The sequence below is a fragment of the Mastigoproctus giganteus genome, chromosome 7 (genome assembly GCF_048544385.1).
Source record: "Mastigoproctus giganteus isolate SK-2022 chromosome 7, ASM4854438v1, whole genome shotgun sequence".
NCBI lineage: Eukaryota > Metazoa > Arthropoda > Arachnida > Uropygi > Thelyphonidae > Mastigoproctus > Mastigoproctus giganteus.
In genome coordinates this window covers 16,471,222-16,488,336 of record NC_143581.1, presented here as the reverse complement: position 1 = coordinate 16,488,336, position 17,115 = coordinate 16,471,222, and the positions used below count along the sequence as shown (strand labels likewise).

Genomic DNA, 17,115 nt, shown 5'->3' with positions numbered 1-17,115 from the left:
TCTATATTATTTTCGTTCTATATTTGCTTTCCTTTCTCTCTAATTCTCTTTCTCTATTTTGTTTCTCTTTATGTCTCTCTCTTACTCTATTTGTTTCCCTTTTTCTTTTTCTGTCTGTCTATTTATTCCTTTTTTTTATATTTCTGTCTTTGACATTCTTCTCTCTGATTTTTTTCTTTTTGTATGTTTTTCTTTCTCAATCTTCTCTCTTACTTTCTTTCTCCGCTATTTTCTCTTTCTCGTTCTCTCTTTTTCGTTCTGGCTTCATCTCTCTGTTTACTTCCCTTTCTCTCTCTCTTCATTGCCTTCCCTTTCTTTCTCTCCCTTTATTTTCAGCGCTCTTTTTCTCTCTCTTTACTTCTCCCTCTCTTTCTCTATCTTTCTTTCTCCCTTACTCTTTATTTGTAAATCACTTTGTATATTTTTTCTAAATAGTATTTTGTCTCGTCAGATGTCTCTTCCGCATAACCACCTGTCTCATTAATCCGTTTCTCTTTGGCAGCTTCTAATGACTGGCCAACATCCCTCAACTCCTTGCTGCCAGCCTGGACAGGCAGGAGTATCCACGGATCCCCACGGTGCCCAACCAAGTCCAGCTGCAGCAGTGTGCTCCCTCCCTGCAGCTTATGACTCCAGACTACTCTCAACGTTCCCAAGGCTGGCCACCGGTTTAACGGTCAATGGCTTATACGGTTCATCTTATAGTGACCAAAGTTACGTGGCTGCTCTAGGAACCAACCCTCCTGCATTCTACTCTTCTCTTGTAAGTAGATCATTGCATTTTTTGTTTGTTTGTTTTTATTAAATTCCGATGTGTTTAGATTGCAAAAGAGCGCCATAATTTTTTTTAAACCACTGTACATTCGCAGTATCACAATTTTGGAAATCACTTCCGGTTTCCTACAATCTCCTATTTATTACATCCTAAATTCGGGCTAAATTAACTTTACACATGCGCATAACCTCTCTTGGAAATGTGAAGTCAGATACCAAGCTTTTCTGGCAATGGGAAAGTTACTCACCATGCTCGCTAATTTTAACCAACTGCCATAAAATTTAATAGCGAAAAGAAATTCCAAAGCCTTTGTTCAATCCTTACAATAATAGAGTCATCTTAGGGAAGGCAATAATCATTAAAAATTTTAAACCACTCCGAGATTTATTAAAGTACCCCAAAGACACCTCAACTACCTGATTCAAACAAAATGGTGTCTGAAAATATCATGGCATATATCTCCCCAAGTTAGTAAGCTTTGAGTATATTGGTGTTCAGGGCCACGTACGCAGAAATAAGCCCGAGAGAGGGGTCAAGTAATATCTTTAGACCTTTACCATCGTGACCAAATTAAGGATTCTCATTAGCAGAGGACTATCAGCTCTTTTAATTGGTTATCTGCTATTTCTGGTCCCCAGAAGCACCCAGAAGATTAAGTGAATTAATAAAAGGGGAAGATTTATGTACGTAAACTATGACAGACTCTACCATGGGTCGTTACCTCTTGTCACTGTATCCTAAAGAAGGTGTTCATCCCTCTAATTAATTGTCTTTCCTGGTAATGCACGAATAATTTCCGGTTCCACTTTGATTATTGCAGAAGACACCACCATTATCTGTTTTTTTTCGAATTAAGCTGCTCTTAGGAGGTTCTCTTATTGACTGATCACACTAAAAGTTGGCGAAGAGTAATCCTGATCGTGTAACCCATTAAAAGTAGACAGAAACCGTTAATCAAGCTCTCGAAACGTAGATAGACAGATTGATGATGGACAGATGGATCGAAACACAATTTAAGAGAAGAATGTAGATAGATTGATTGATTAAATCAAAGTTCCGCAATAATCCACTCCACCATCGGGAAAATTGATGCGACCACGTATTTGTTTTCAAATTAGAAAATAGGTGAAAGTCCAATGGTGCTAGATGTGGTGAATACTGGGTTCAAGATTTCAAAGCCACACTCATGCAGCCGTGGCAATGACAGACTTGTGAGCAGGCGGGTTGTTCTGGTGGAACAAGACTACTTTTTTGAGTTTTTCCCGAAGCAAATGTCTCAAAAGGTCTGCGCAATATGCTCCTGTAACTGTCTGGTATTTCTGGAGGTAATCCACTAGCAACAGTCCATCAGCATCCTAAAAAAAAACCGATGCCATCACCTTGCCAGGAGGAGGAATCGACTTGGCTTTTTTTTTGGAGGGGAAGAAGAGCAGTGTTTCCTCTGTTTGGGCAGCTCCTTTGTGTTTGGCTGAAAGTGTACCTACGTCTCATCCATGGTCACAAACCTTGCAAGGAAATCTGTCAAGAACTTTGGGATCCATCGCGCTGAAAACTTTTTGTTAGCGAGAACCTCTGTTATTTTGTGGTACGCACGTGCAGATGAGATGCCCAAGACGCTAGCAATGTACCAAACTGTCACTGGTCGATCATCGATCACCAGATTATGCATGTCAACAACTTCTGAAGTATGAACGTTGCAGGTCTTCTATAGTGTGAGTTATCTTAAAGGCTCTCCATCCCTCGTTTAAATTCTGCTACCAACTTCTTCACCTTGGAATAGGAAGGGACATCCTTCCCCAATGTTGCTACCATAACCTCATGCGTTGCTTTTGGCCATAGTCTCGACTCAATGTATCCGTTATTATATCGATAAAATCAGACCATCTTGCTGATGCTCCTAAAATCCCACAACAACAACAGCGACGAAACTGAATTCGAAACTTGACGCACTATTAGGCATGATTGAGTCTCTGAGGAAAAGGGTTGATGCCTAGGAGCAAATTAATCCCTGGGCCCGTCCTAGACTGGGGTATCTCACGCCATATTGGGGTATGTACTGTACTTCCAAATCCTGTCCGGGATTAACTGGTACAGAACGCGGTTTACCCAACAAAAATCTTAGGTTTAATTTATTTACAATACTCCTAAATAAACCTTCCTCATTCCAATGGCTCCCCTGGATTAAAATTTTTTTCCCTTAACCTTTAAGGCTTTCTCAATGACTCTCGAAACACCTCTGTTCAAATGAATTCCATCCTTACAAAAACAAATTTCTTCTATTAAAGAAGGCAGGCCGTGTTGAGAAAAAAATCCCCATATTTGCCTTGCATACAATAATTACAGGAGTCTTGTAAACAAATTACCGTATTTTTCCGATTATAATAAGCACCAGATCATAAGAGTCACTGAAGTTCCACAAAGTTGGTGGTAATGAGGAAATGGGCAACTGTAGGCCAGTGAGTCTGACTTCTTTTAAATCATGAAGTCTGTGGTTAAGGATGCAGTTGAGATCACTTCGACAAGAATGGTATATTGAATAGATCTCAGCATGGATTTGTGAACGGTTAGATCATGCGAAATGGGAGAGAAAGAACCCGATTGAGAGAGAAGAAAAAGTGGAAGGAGAGAAAATATCTGTTAGAAAGAAAACGCATGTGATAGGTGGAACGTGGACAATTAATTTGAGAGATAAAAGAATTACAGATGGAAGGAGACAAGAAATCGAGGCAAAGAATCTGAGAAAGGGAGAATAAGAATCGGATAGATAGAAAGATTGATGCTCATGGACGATACATAAGAAGTGTTGTAAGAAAACTGTTAAGTATCTGTTTATCCTTTCTCCAGATTGTATCTCGATGTTTCCAAGATTTAAAAATGCTCGAAGGTAGCCAACCATTAGAAGAACATCATCTTGGTTTTTTATCCATTACTGCAACCATTAATGGAAATCAAACATTTCGTTTGGGATGGATGTACGCATGGTCAATAATGCTGGTCTTGTAGAGCACAAGCAAAAGAGGATTAAACCCTTCCTTAGCGACACATAACAGAAGTTCTCCATTGAAGACACCGACCAGACACGCCCATCCCTAATTCTTGCAAGAGATTTATTTTCGGATGAATTATTCGAGTGGCCATTATCTCTAGATTTCAGTTGATGGTCGTGCCAGATGGCCATCACAAATTATTCCCACGCAGATACTTCGGAACGAAAGAGGTAATAGTCATATCGATACACTGGCGCTCAAAGGATGATGGGAAAAGTAATTGCCAGATGGATACTTTAATGTCGTGTTTCGATATTTGAATGGACGAAAATTACCAAGCAAAATAAAAGACATTCAAAAGAGATCTACGCAACCCCCAGATGGATAATTCGGTTGGGAGATGCTACCCCCCAAACTGAGAACCCCTACAAAGAATTTTATTATTAAAAAATCAATAATGGCGAACGTTTTTCTCCTAATTTTATTTCAAACTCAATTTTAAATATATTTCTTTTTTAAAACAGGTTTAATAGGTTCATTTTTAAATTTTTATTAAGATTACTCTGCCAAAATATTACAGAATCGGATACGCCAGCGCCTCCTGTCGATTCTAAAGGGAAAGCTCATTATGGAGCAATGTCTGGAAATGAAGTAGCTTATAAGAAAAAAGAGCAGACGATATTATCAACAATAGCTGGAAAGGAAGTCGTTTTTAAAGAGAGAAAAGCAGATGATATCAACATTAGCTGGAAATGTGCTTGTTTATAAGGAGATAAAACGCAGACGCTATCAACAATAGCTGGAAATGCATTTACTTGTTTATATGAAGAAAAAAAGCAGAAGATATCAACAAAAGCTGGAAATGAACTTGTTCATAAGGAAGTAAAAAGCAGACGATATCAAAATATCTGGAAATAAAATTCTTTTTCTAAGAAGACAAAAAGCAGACGATATCAACAATAGTTTAAAATTAATTTGTTTATAAGGAGATAAAAAGCAAACGCTATCAATAATACCTAGAAGTGAACTTGTTTGTAAGTAGAAAAAAAAAGCAGAAGATATAAACAATTGCTCGAAATGACTTTACTTGTTTAAAAGGAGAAATAAAAATCATAAGATATCAAAAATTAACTTGTTCCTACGATATCAAAATAGCTGGAAATGAAGTTGTGTGTAAAGAGAGAAAAGCAGATGATATCAAAATTAGTCGGAAATGAACTTTTTTGTAAGGAGATAAAACGCAGACGCTATCAACAATAGATGGAAGTGCACTTACTTGTTTATAACGAGAAAAATGGCAGAAGATATCAACAATAGTTGGAAATGAACTTGTTCATAAGGAGATAAAAAGCAGACGATATCAAAATATCTGGAAATGAACTTCTTTTTCTAAGACAAAAAGCAGACGATATCAACAATAGTTGGAAATTAACTTGTTTATAAGGAGATAAAAATAAAATGCTATCAATAATACCTGGAAGTGAACTTACTTGTTTATAAGAAGTAAAGAAGCAGAAGATATCAACAATAGCTGAAAATGGACTTGTTCCTGACTAGGTAAAAAGCTTACGATATCAAAATAGCTGGAAATGAAGATGCGTATAAAGAGAGAAAAGCAGATGATATCAAAATTAATTGGAAATTAACTTTTTTATAAGGAGATAAAACGCAGACGCTGTCAACAATAGCTGGAAATGTATTACTTGTTTTTAAGGAGAAAAAAAGGCAAACGATATCAACAATAACTGAAAATTAACTTGTTTATAAGGAGAAAAAAGGCAAACGATATCAACAACAGCTGAAAATTAACTTGTTCAAGCAGACAATATCAACAATAGTTGGAATTGAACTTATTTGTTTGTAAGGAGAAAAAAGCAGATGCCAACAAAAGCCGGAAATGAACTTTTTTGGCAAGGAGGTAAAAAGCAGAAGATATCAACAATAGCTGGAAACGGACTTGTTCCTAAGGAGGTAAAAAACAGACGATATCAAAATAGTTGGAAATGAACTTGTTTATAAAGAGATAAAAAGCAAACGATATCAACAATAACGGAAAATGAACTTACTTGTTTATAAGGAGAAAAAAAACAAGATATCAGAAATAGCTGGAAATGTATTGCTTGTTTATAATTAGGAAAAATGCAGACGATATCAAAATAGCTGGAAATGAACTTGTTTTTAATGAGATAAAAAGTAGACGATATCAGCGATAGTTGGAAATGCACTATTTTATAAGGAGATAAAAAGCAAACGCCGTCAACAATAGCTGGAAATGAACTTATTTGTTTATATGAAGACACAAAGCAGAAGATATCAATAAAAGTTGGAAATGAACTTTCTGGCAAGGAGGTAAAAAGCAGACGATATTAACAACAGCTGGAAATGAAGTTGATTATAAGGAAAAAAGAAAGCATACGATAATATTAGTATTAGTAGTGGCAAATGATTCAGGAAAGTAAGATTATAAAGCTTGCTTCCTGAATCATCAAATAAAAATAAATAAATGGACACACTTCACCCATTCATATCCTCCAAGAATTTGTCTAGTTCTTTGAATTTATTCAAGAATAGCTGGAAACCGGAAAGAAAGCAGACGATATCAAGAACAGCCGAAAATGAAATTTGTTAATATGGAGGAATTAAGCACACGATATCAATAAAAGCTGGAAATGTACTTGTTTGTAATGAGATAAAAATAAAAAGCAGACGATATGAACAATAGTTGTAAATGAACTTGCTTGTAAGGAAATAAAAAGCAGGCGATATCAACAATAGGAAGTAAACTTGTTTATAAGGAGAAAAAAAGCTGGCTCGAAATAAACTTGTTTTTAATGAGATAAAAGGCAGACGATAACAATAGTTGGAAATGAACTTGTTTATAAAGAGAAAAGAAACCAGACGATGCAGAATTGCCAGTTACCAAGTAATGGAAATATCTCAATTGGCAACTGATAAAGAAGATGTAGCCATTCCTCCAAAAAAATGACATCACCATTATCATGCACATGGTAAAGAATTCGAAGCCATTCAAATTCATGGATTATGCGCAGAATCGTCTGCGTCAAAATTAAATCATAGCAAACCAGTGGCCAGGTCGCAGGCAAATGCAAGTTAGAACACACCATCATCTAGCGCAACTGGTCCAATAAGGACAGTCGAATCCCAACCTACTATCAAAACCGCATCACAAAGAGGAGGACGTGGTCTGGCAAACTTTCAATTTATCTTTATGATATAGATAAAAAAAGGAATAAAGATCCGATGGAAAGTAGAAGAGATAGAGAAAAAGTAGAAACATCTGGTAGAAAGTCAGAGACTTTGCACTTTGATGAATGCATTTGTATTGGTGTTGTGAACGGCGGCAGTGGTAGGAAAGATATAAAGTGGCCCGACGAATCCAAGAAGACACATCTGTAATGGAATCATAGAGACGTTCCCTAGCTTTTTGTGAGCAGTGTACGAAATATTTGACAGGCAATTCATTTTGTTCCTATTAGGGCAGACCATCGGCTCTTATTTCTCCTATATAATAATGTAATAGGCGGTGGTTTGCGAGGAGACCACTAACATTACCTCCTTCGGTCAAACTGATAGTTGCGGTTTCGGTTTCGATTTCCTCTACTGAAATCTAAAATGAAAACGCCAAAGCGATTCCGAGCGTTCAGTCGATATTTAGCAATCGATTGTTGGAGTCGGAGTATTTCTCAGTGGTCGTTAGTCATACGGATTCCCACGGCAGACGTATTGATCCGAGTTCGATGGAGAGGAGGCCCATAATTTCGACATTACCAACCCTGTCATCGTCCCAATTACTGCAGAGACTTTGATGTCACCATAAATGGCGACGTGTAGTGCTTGGCTAAAGGTTCTTCACATCAACTCTCTTCCTTCTTCTCACCAAAGTATTTAATCCACTATATACACTGCACGCATGAAATATTAGGAACCCTAAACCATTTGTATTGGCAAAATGCAATGGGAAAACAGTGACTGGCCAAAAAATGAGAAACCCTTTGCATTTTGGAGTCAACAGATTATATAAAGTAAGTTGTCATATGATCACGAGTTCCTTGCTAATCAGATAAATGCTGTAAACTTTTCTGGGACTACCTCGATCCAGTCATTAGAAAGGTTTGGAAACAAACCTTTCTCATGACCGGATTAAGAGCAATAAGGCCATATTGGTCATAGTCTGTAAATTGAGTGTGTTCTGAGGTGAGGTAGATTTTCTGTTTGCTGGATGAAAAGCCAGAGTTTCTGGCAGGAAAACCACGCAACCTTCGTCTGAGACCGGCTAATTCAGCCACGTTGTGAAAATGGCCCTTAAAAATTCCTCCCATTATCGACGAGAGTCGAACTCAGAGTAGAATAGAACTGCCAGATCCTATTTCTATTCCACTTCCTATTCTGCCCATTCCATTTCCAGTTTTCTTTCTGAACTTCTATCCAACCTATTTCTCGTCTTGATTCTATTCTACCGATCCTATTTCTCTTTCCCAATTCTATTCTACTCATCCTATTTCCTTTTTTCCTCCTGATCCTCTTCTACCCATCGTATTTCCCTTTATCTTTTTTATTCCGTTATGTCAATCCTATTTCTATTTCAAATCCAGATCCTATTCTACCCATTACATTTCCAGTTTTCTTTCTGATCTTCTTCTATCCATTCTATTTCTAGTCCTGATTCTATTCTGCCCATCCTATTTCTCTTTTCCCGATTCTCTTCTACTCATCCTATTTCTTTTTCTCCTCCTGGTCCTCCTCTATCCATCGTATTTCCCTTTATCTTCCTTATTCCTTTATGTCCATCCTATTTCTATTTCTCTTCCACATCCTATTTCCATTTATCTTCCTGATCCTCTTCTACCAAAACTATTCTCTTCTTGATTCCATTGTATCCATCCTGTTTCTCTTTTCTGATTCTATTGTACGCATCCCATTTCTCTTTCTCCTCTTGATCCCCTTCTACCCATCGTATTTCTTTATCTTTATCCTTTTATCTTCCTTATTCTATTATGTTCATCCTATTTGTCATCCTCTTCCACATCCTATTCTACCCATCCTATTTCCATGTATCTTCCAGATCCTATTCTACCATTCCTATTTCCATTTATCTTCCTGATTCTCTTCCACTCATTGTATTTCTCTTTCTGATTCTGCTCTGTCCTAGTCCTATTTCCTGATCGTATTCTACCCATCTTATTTCTCTTCCAGATCCTATTCTTCTCATCCTATTTCCATTTATCTTCCTGATCTTCTTGTACCCAAACTATTTCTCTTCTTGATTCTATTGTGCCCATCATATCTCTCTTTTCTGAATCTATTCTACTCATCCTATTTATTAATTTTTCTTCTCTTGATCCTCTTCTACCCATCATATTTCTTTATCTTTATCCCTTTATTTTTCTTTCTTTTTCTATTTATTCTTCTTTTTATTTTCTATTTATCCCTTTATCTTCCTTATTCTACCCATCCTATTTCCATTTACATTCCTGATCCACTTTCATCCATCCCATTACTCGTCTTGATTCTATTCCGGTTATCATCTGCAATAGCAGATGATGACTTTCATTACGGAATGTACTATCCATTTAAGGAGAGGGAAGATAGAAGGGGTGGTGAAGTCACCACCCCTTCTATCAAATCTTATCAAAAGTAGCCTGAGCGCAACAAATCCTTTTTGGTTTCAGAAGTTATGGAAGTAACCGATCAGAAAATTGTTAAGATCCGGGTGTAATGGATTAGCAAGTAATGGTACCTCACGGTACAGGAACAGGAAAATGGCACCTCAAAGTGAGGTTGACCAGCATGAAATTAACGGTATTGAATTCTACAGGTTATTAGAAAATCTTTCCAATCTTTGAAAAGTCGTTAATGATCAGTGCCATTCTTGTCACTGATTATTCAAGATGACTTGAACACGCTTCAAGAATGGTCAGAAAATTGTTGAGGAACTTGAGGAACACCAACCCCAAAATAACTTACACACTTGGTTAGGTTGGACCAAAGACAGTAGGAGGAAGAAAGAGATTGGCAGTTACGATATTGTTGGTCATGAAGTTCTTCGAACAGTGTACACGGGTGTCTTGGAGGACCAGTGGTGTCCTCTTCATGATTAATCGAACAGTTGTTAGTGGATATAGTGCGATCACAGTACCACTGTATAAGGCAGTTGTAAGAACTGCACTTGGAAAACTGTGTTCAACTACGGAGGCCACACCTGGATAAAGAAATCGAGCTCTTGAAAGGGTTCAAAAAGCAGCAACCCACTTGTTGAGATCTGCAAAAGGGCACCGTATTCGAAAAGACTTAGAAAACGTGAGCTAGAGCACGGTAACCAGGCACCTTAGATGGAGCCCTGTTGGGTTTATAAGGCTCTGATCCGGATAGACACTTAAATCCCTTATTACATATGGACGAGTCACCATTGGAATCCATTGAAATCTGCTCTTGTGATATTGATTAATGCCATTAAAAAAGGTATTCGAAGATTGCTGGTACAAACTGTATCAGCAATATATCGGTTAGGTGGCGCATTTTTTTGTCCACTACTGTACATAGAAGTCGAGATTTAGGTAAATTCAAATGAAATTGCCAACTTTGCGTGCATGTAATGAAACCGGAGATTTATTTGGCAGTCAGTGAAAGAAGAAGTAAATCCATCTGTCCATTCATAATTGAATACCATGAGATCACATGTCATGGACACGACACATTGGAGGTTATTTCTTTTGGTCTCGTGCTGGCTGACCGTCTGTAATTGTATTTTACCCATCATTCTATTCGCTGACAGTAAACCGCGTTCCAGCGTTTGTACGCGTTTTGTATGGGATGCAGACGAAGTATGAAGCAGACGAAGTATTAAGCAGACGAAGTATATAATCCATCACCTGTGGGTGCAGTGAATGAATAGATGACATTCCAATATTTTGAGAAGGGGGTACTTGGTAAAGAAATGCTTTAACACCTCTGCTCAACATCTTCATCAAGTTAACCCCCTACCTTTTAAGGCTCCCTCTCCAGATGTCGAAAATAATCAATCATGATGTGTTTATCTCTCTTTTTATGCATAAAATATGCTGGGACAGAGAGAAAAAATGAGCGATTTTTATTCTAATCTCCATACACCAACTAGTTTTTCATTTCCTCATGAAGAAACCTCAGACACGTGTTTAAATATTAAACGTATTTTAAGTTGTCCACGACTGTATAAATAGAAAAAGAATATTTCTATGCAAAGAGCAGGTGACTTTTTTTAATGGTTCTCTTGCGGATATCTTTTCTCTTCGTTAAAAAAACCCACTTGGTCTGAAATTAGCAATTTTTATTAGCCCTCATTTGCATATTGCCCACACCCAATCAGACTCGCGCAGTCTCACAAACAGCGCCACTTAGTGACGTTAAAAATAGATAACAAACAAAAAAGGCACAAGGGTAGTCGATAGGGGGCGTCTCTAACGATGGTGATCAGAACGGACTGTTGATTTTAATATTTTCAAATCTCTCTCTCTGGTCATCAGTTGCTATAGCAACGTCATTTTCCCACACTTGTGTTGCAGCAGAATAGGATAATCATAGTTATAATCATTCCTTAAATATATAAAACTACGTTTGAACGTCTGGAAAAAAAAAAAAAAGGAAGAACGTTAGTAGACCTACAGGGGTGTCACTGCTTTATAAGAGAATAGTCCCTCAGGAAGTAGGCTGTACCCCCAAATAACTGGGAAGCCAGCGTTCACGATTTCAACTGCCTGTGTGTATTTATTTGCACGATAGTTGTAGATTTAGAGCTGTTCAAGCAAAACTTCAGGGATTGTCTTCTCTTCCCCCCCTATCTTCCGGTACTGTTTTTTCTTAGTGTGGGGGGCTTCGCAAACACCTACCAAGTACTAAAAATGGATGTCTGACGTAAAGGTTGATGGGTGAACTCGGTCTCGTGATTATAATTCTGTGTGCGGTTGCCAGCAGCTATTCCGATGCGCGTTTATTCCCCCCTACCCATACCCCCCAGTTATGAAGGCATTTACGTGCTTTCTTGAAATTTATGAGCGATCATTAGTAAATTATAGCTGTTCTGGTATTGACAACAAGCCACACCGCGTGGTTCTCAGGCAGGGCCGGCCGACTGCGCAATTTATGGCATTGTAAAGACATAGAGCGGACAGGATATCCCAGCAGGCATCATAAATAAACAAATCTGCTTCGCATGCGCTTTTTTTTTCGAGGATTTCTTGTTTTTACCGCACTTTCTTCTGGTTTGAGAATCTTCTGCGCACTCAGTGAAGACGTGCGTTGTGTTAAAGGTGGAATAGGCGTCGTTCAAAAAATTGTTTTGTAAAACGGCACCGTTTCCATTAAATATTTCTGTTGTTTATAAATAATGAAGACTCGTGCTTTCTCATACGTGCTGCACAAAATCACACTCTTTATTCATCCCATTTCTACATTTGTTTTTCTATTCCATTCATAATTCTCTTCTTTTCGCAGTATTTCTCCTCCTCATTCTCTTCCACCCTTCACAATTCTCTTCTTGATTCTCATCTATCCTAGTTCTATTTCCGGATCCTCTTCTAACCATCCTAGTTCTATTTCCGGATCCTATTCTATGCTAGTTCTATTTCCGGATTCTCTTCTAACCATCCTATTTCTCTTCCTAATTCTATTCTACTTCATCCCATTTCCATTTATCTTCCTGATCCTATTATTATTTATCTTCCTGAATATATTTCTATTTTCTTCCTGATCCTATTTCTATTTTTTCCTGATCGTATTTCTATTTTTTCCTGATCGTATTTCCATTTATCTTCCTGATCGTATTTCCATTTATCTTCCTGAATATATTTCCATTTATCTGCCTGATACTCTTCTACCCATCCTATTTCTCTTCTTAATTCTATTTTACGCATCCTATTCCTTTTCCTTTTTCTGATCCTCTGCTACCTATCCTCTTTCGCTTTATCTTCCTTATTCTATTCTATCCATACTATTTCTGTTTCACTTTCTGGCCCTGTTATACCGATCCTATTTCTCTTCCAGATCCTATTCTACCAATTATATTTCCATTTATCTTCTGCTGATGCTCTTCCACCCATCGTATTTCTCTTCGTAATGTTCTTCCACCCGCTGTATTTCTCTTCCTGATTCTGTTCTATTTCCGGATCGTATTCTACCCATCTTATTTCTCTTCCAGATCCTTTTCTACCCATCCTATTTCCATTTATCTTACTGATCCTAAAACCATTTATCTTTCTGATCCTATATCCATTTATCTTCCTGATTCTATTCTACCCATCCTATTTCTCTCTCCTCCGGATTCAATTCTATGCATCCTATTTCTTTTTCTCCTCCTGATGCAATTCTACGCATCCTGCTTCTTTTCTCCTCCTGATCCTTCTGTACCCATCGCATATGTTAATCTTTATTCTTTTATTTTTATCCTCTTCTACCCATCTGTCCTCCTTTCATTTTCTATTTATTCCTCTTTTTCTTTTTCTATTTATCCCTTTACCTTCCTTATTCTATTCTGTCCATCTTATTGCTATTTCTCTTCCACTTCCTATTCTATCCATCCTATTTCTCGTCTTGATTCTATTGTGCCCATCCTATTTCTCTTTTCTGATTCTATTCTATGCATGCTATTTCGTTTCCTGCTCCTGATCCTCTTTTACAAATCGTATTTCCCATTATCTTCCTTATTCTATTCTGTCCGTCCTATTTCTATTTAACTTCCAGCTCCTATTGTACCCATCCTATTTCTCTTCTGATTCTGTTCTGTCCATCATATTTTTATTTCTCTCTTTATTCTGTTCTGTCTGTTCTATTTCCGTTTCCGATTCTCTTCCACCCGTCCTATTTCTGTTCCTTATTAAAATTTCCATTATTCTTGTCCATTCTATTTCTCTTTCTTTTCACCCTGTTTCTCTTACTGATTCTCTTCCAGCCATCATATTTTTCTTCCTGGTTCCGTTCTGTTCATCCCAATTCTATTTCTCTTACTTACTTTATTCTATCCAATATGTTTCTCTTTCCTGGTTCTCATTATCCATCCTATTTCTCTCCACGAACTCATTCTACTCGTCCTATTTCCATTTCTCGTCCTGATCCTGTTCTGCCCATTCTATTTCTCTTCGTGTTCATTCTATATTTATTCCTGATTCGGTTTATATTTCTGATCATTCGCTTCCTAATTTTTATTCTCTTTTTTGGTTTATGATTCTATTTCATTCATTACACTTCCATTCCTGATCCTGATCCTTTATAGGTAGCACAGCGGTTACAATCGTTGTCCTTTCACTCCGAGCAGAGAAAGTCTGGTCGAAATCCGTCCAAGAAGAGCAATTTTCCCATGTTTTCTCACGGTAGCTCAGCTTAGTCTCTCATCCTAGCAAAACCAGCAAATTGACCATACAATACGTGCGTTTCACAGACCGATGCCTCAAGGCCTCAGTTGCTTTGGAGAACAAATAAAAAACACGTATATTATACATGTCGGTGGCTGTTATGAAGAAGACCAAGCGACAATGATCCATCCAATCCATCCACTGTGCACCATTAGTGTTTCTGGGTCCATTATATCTTCTAGTTTTTGCTGACAGGGCCGGAATCCAGCTTGGTTTCCGACCACGACACCCCATCCATGACAAACTAGATGTCTCGAAATGCCTCTTTGGTTAATCTTGTGAGTGTCTGTGGCTTTTCGCATAAACCAGGCTTCCCAAAAAGGAGGATCGCCTTTATCTGGATGTAGCCGAGTGCCGAAAGCAGTAGTACACGCGTTTGAGCTGACCGTGGTTCGAACTCACGTGACCGCTAAACGAAATTTCTGCATCTCCCGTCTTGTGAACTTTCCCCGATCACACGTGGCGTCTTGTACTATTAACGAAACAATTATCTATTGTATTTTCTTCGTTCTATTTCTCTTCCCCGATCAGTTCCTAATATTTTTTGATGCTTAAACGGCGAATATTTATTTCCATTTTATGCCTTTCGTTCTATTAACGAGTGCTCTCTCTCTTTCTTCTCTTTGCAGCCGAACCCTTACGATCTGAAGGACAACAGGACGACGTGGGGTCCCCTTCCCCAGGCTACGGCAGCGGCGGCGGCCGCAGCGTGCTACCCTTACGATCCTACGCTGGCGGCCTACGGTCCGTACGGAGAAAGGTACGTTCACGCTTTTACGATATTTTGTTAAAGAGATCTTGGAACGGGTAAGCACGAGCGTCCCCCTTACACCTCCCCCCCCTCGATAAAAAAACAAAAGAAATTCAGTATCACTGGAGGCTCGGATATAATTATGGCTGATTATTAGGGGAATCGCAGACCCATTTAAAGTCACCCCTCCACTCAAAGGGGACGCTTTCCTTCTCCTCCTTTACAAACGCCCCTTTAGGAACGTGTTGCTTGTCCAGAAACAGGGCAGATCACAGCGGCGTCTAGCGGACACTCTTGCAACAATATTTTCTTTATTTTAGTTGAGGGAAATGGAAGAAGTACCCCAGTGGGGGCCAGTAATCACCACCCGTCCCTTTCTTATACGTTCCCTGTAATCACTGGTGGGTATTTTGCCCGCTCGCTACCTGGTGTCGAATTGGGAGCGATTATTGAAGAGAGAGAGAGAGAGAGAGAGAGAGATAAGGCGGATGGATCGGGTTGGGAGTGAAAAGGGGTGATTATGGAGGCCCCTGGAGGCGGCGCATCAGTTAGTGCGATGCTAATCGTCGCCGGAATGTGCGATAAACAAGTGTTAACATGCGTGTAGCGGTTTTCAGGACTCGCTTTTCTAGGAGCGGCGTCTAATTTTGCGCGCACCACGGATCGGCCCGATAAAACCCCTCTTTGGCCGAAGAAGCAGCGACGCTTTTAAAATTCAAAGTCCCTCCAGAAGGGACACTCGACGAGGATTTATGTGTCCTTCGTTCTCTCCAGCTGGCGAGGGAGAAGTGGCCGCTAGGTGGCAGCGCGGTGTTCAGAGAGCGGTGTGGAAGGGTGGCTTCTGGAGAGGTCTTCTTGCCCGCTCGTGTTCGTAACAATTCGGAGGTTCGCGAAGGAGTTCGATACGCTTGAACTGGCGGGGTTAACCTCCGATGCAGTCCCTCCTTGCCACACGCACCCCTCTCTCTCTCATTCATTCACTCATTCTTTCTGAGCATTTTCCCCATTTTTCTCCCTTCTCTTTCTTTCTTTTTAAGTGCGTATCTCACATTCTCTCTCTCGCTGTCTTTCTTTCTCTCTCTCTCCTTTCCCGCCTTTCTCTCATCCATTCATTCATTCTTTCATACTTGTAATCTTTTTCATTTTCTCTCTTTCTAAAAAAGCGCATGTTTCTCATTTCTATTTTTCTCCATAAGTGCGCATTTCTCATTCTATTTCTCTCTTTTCTCCTTTCTCTTATTAACTCTTTCTTTCATTGTAAGTGCGGTTTTAATTTTCTCTTTCTTTCTGATTGAACGTTTCTCATTCTCTCTCTCTCTCTCTCTCTCTCTCTCTCTCCCCTCTGCTCGCACGTTTTCTCTTTCATTCATTCTTTCTTTCAAAGCGTGTCGTTTCATTTTCTCTCTTTTTCCTTCTCTTTATTGTTTCTAAGTGCATCTCTCTCTCTCTCTCTCTCTCTCTCTCTCTCTAGGTGCGTATTTCTAATTTTTTCTTTCTCTCTCTCTCTCTTTCCTTTTTAAGCGCATGTTTCTCATTTACTCTCAGTCTCTGTCTTTCTTTCTAAGTGCCTGTTTCTCCCCCCCCTGTCTCTCTCACATTCTCTCTATTTTCTATTTCTCTTCGTATGCCAGTCTCTCATTTTCCCATTTGCTCCTTATTCGCTCTTATTCTTTCTTTCTTTCTTCCTTTCTTCCTTTATGCCTATCTAATCTCTCTTTTCTCTTATTTTCTCTCTCTCTCTCTAATGTTTCATCTTTCATTCTCTTTTTTGTTTGTTTCTCTCGCACGTGCGGCGTCACTATCCATTTTCTTTATCCTCTCTCCCTTCTTCTTTCGTTCATTTTTGCAATGTGCGTATCCTCTGTTTTTTTATATTCTTTCTTTTCTTCTTTTCCGTTTTCTTCTATTCTGGTTCTCTTTCTTTTCTATTCTCTTTTGCTGCCATAATTGTTTTCCTTTGTCGGCGTTTCCCCTCTTTTTATTCCTATTTTCCATTTATCTCCGTTTCCACCAATTTATTCTTCATCTCCATTCCTTTCCTTTTTGCTCCTATTTTTCTCTATCTGTGTTTCTCTGCTTTGATCTCATTTTCCCTTTATCTCCATTTCCTATAATTTTTGGTCCCATTTATCGTTTATATTTGTGTTCCTCTGCCTTTTTCTCTATTTTTCCTTTATCTGCGCTTCTTATCCTCTGATCCTA

At 38.7% G+C, this 17,115-nt stretch overlaps 1 protein-coding gene across 1 annotated transcript in view; it reads left to right on the top strand.

Moving 5' to 3' along the window:
* The window catches only part of LOC150082580 (iroquois-class homeodomain protein IRX-4-like), a 91,376-nt gene that overhangs the window by 32,689 nt on the left and 41,572 nt on the right, over nucleotides 1-17,115 (top strand). Inside the window, exons 2-3 of the mRNA XM_090377537.1 lie at nucleotides 503-763; nucleotides 14,792-14,922. Coding sequence (XP_090233663.1) covers nucleotides 503-763; nucleotides 14,792-14,922 — 392 coding nt within the window. The remainder of the gene's footprint in view (nucleotides 1-502; nucleotides 764-14,791; nucleotides 14,923-17,115) is intronic.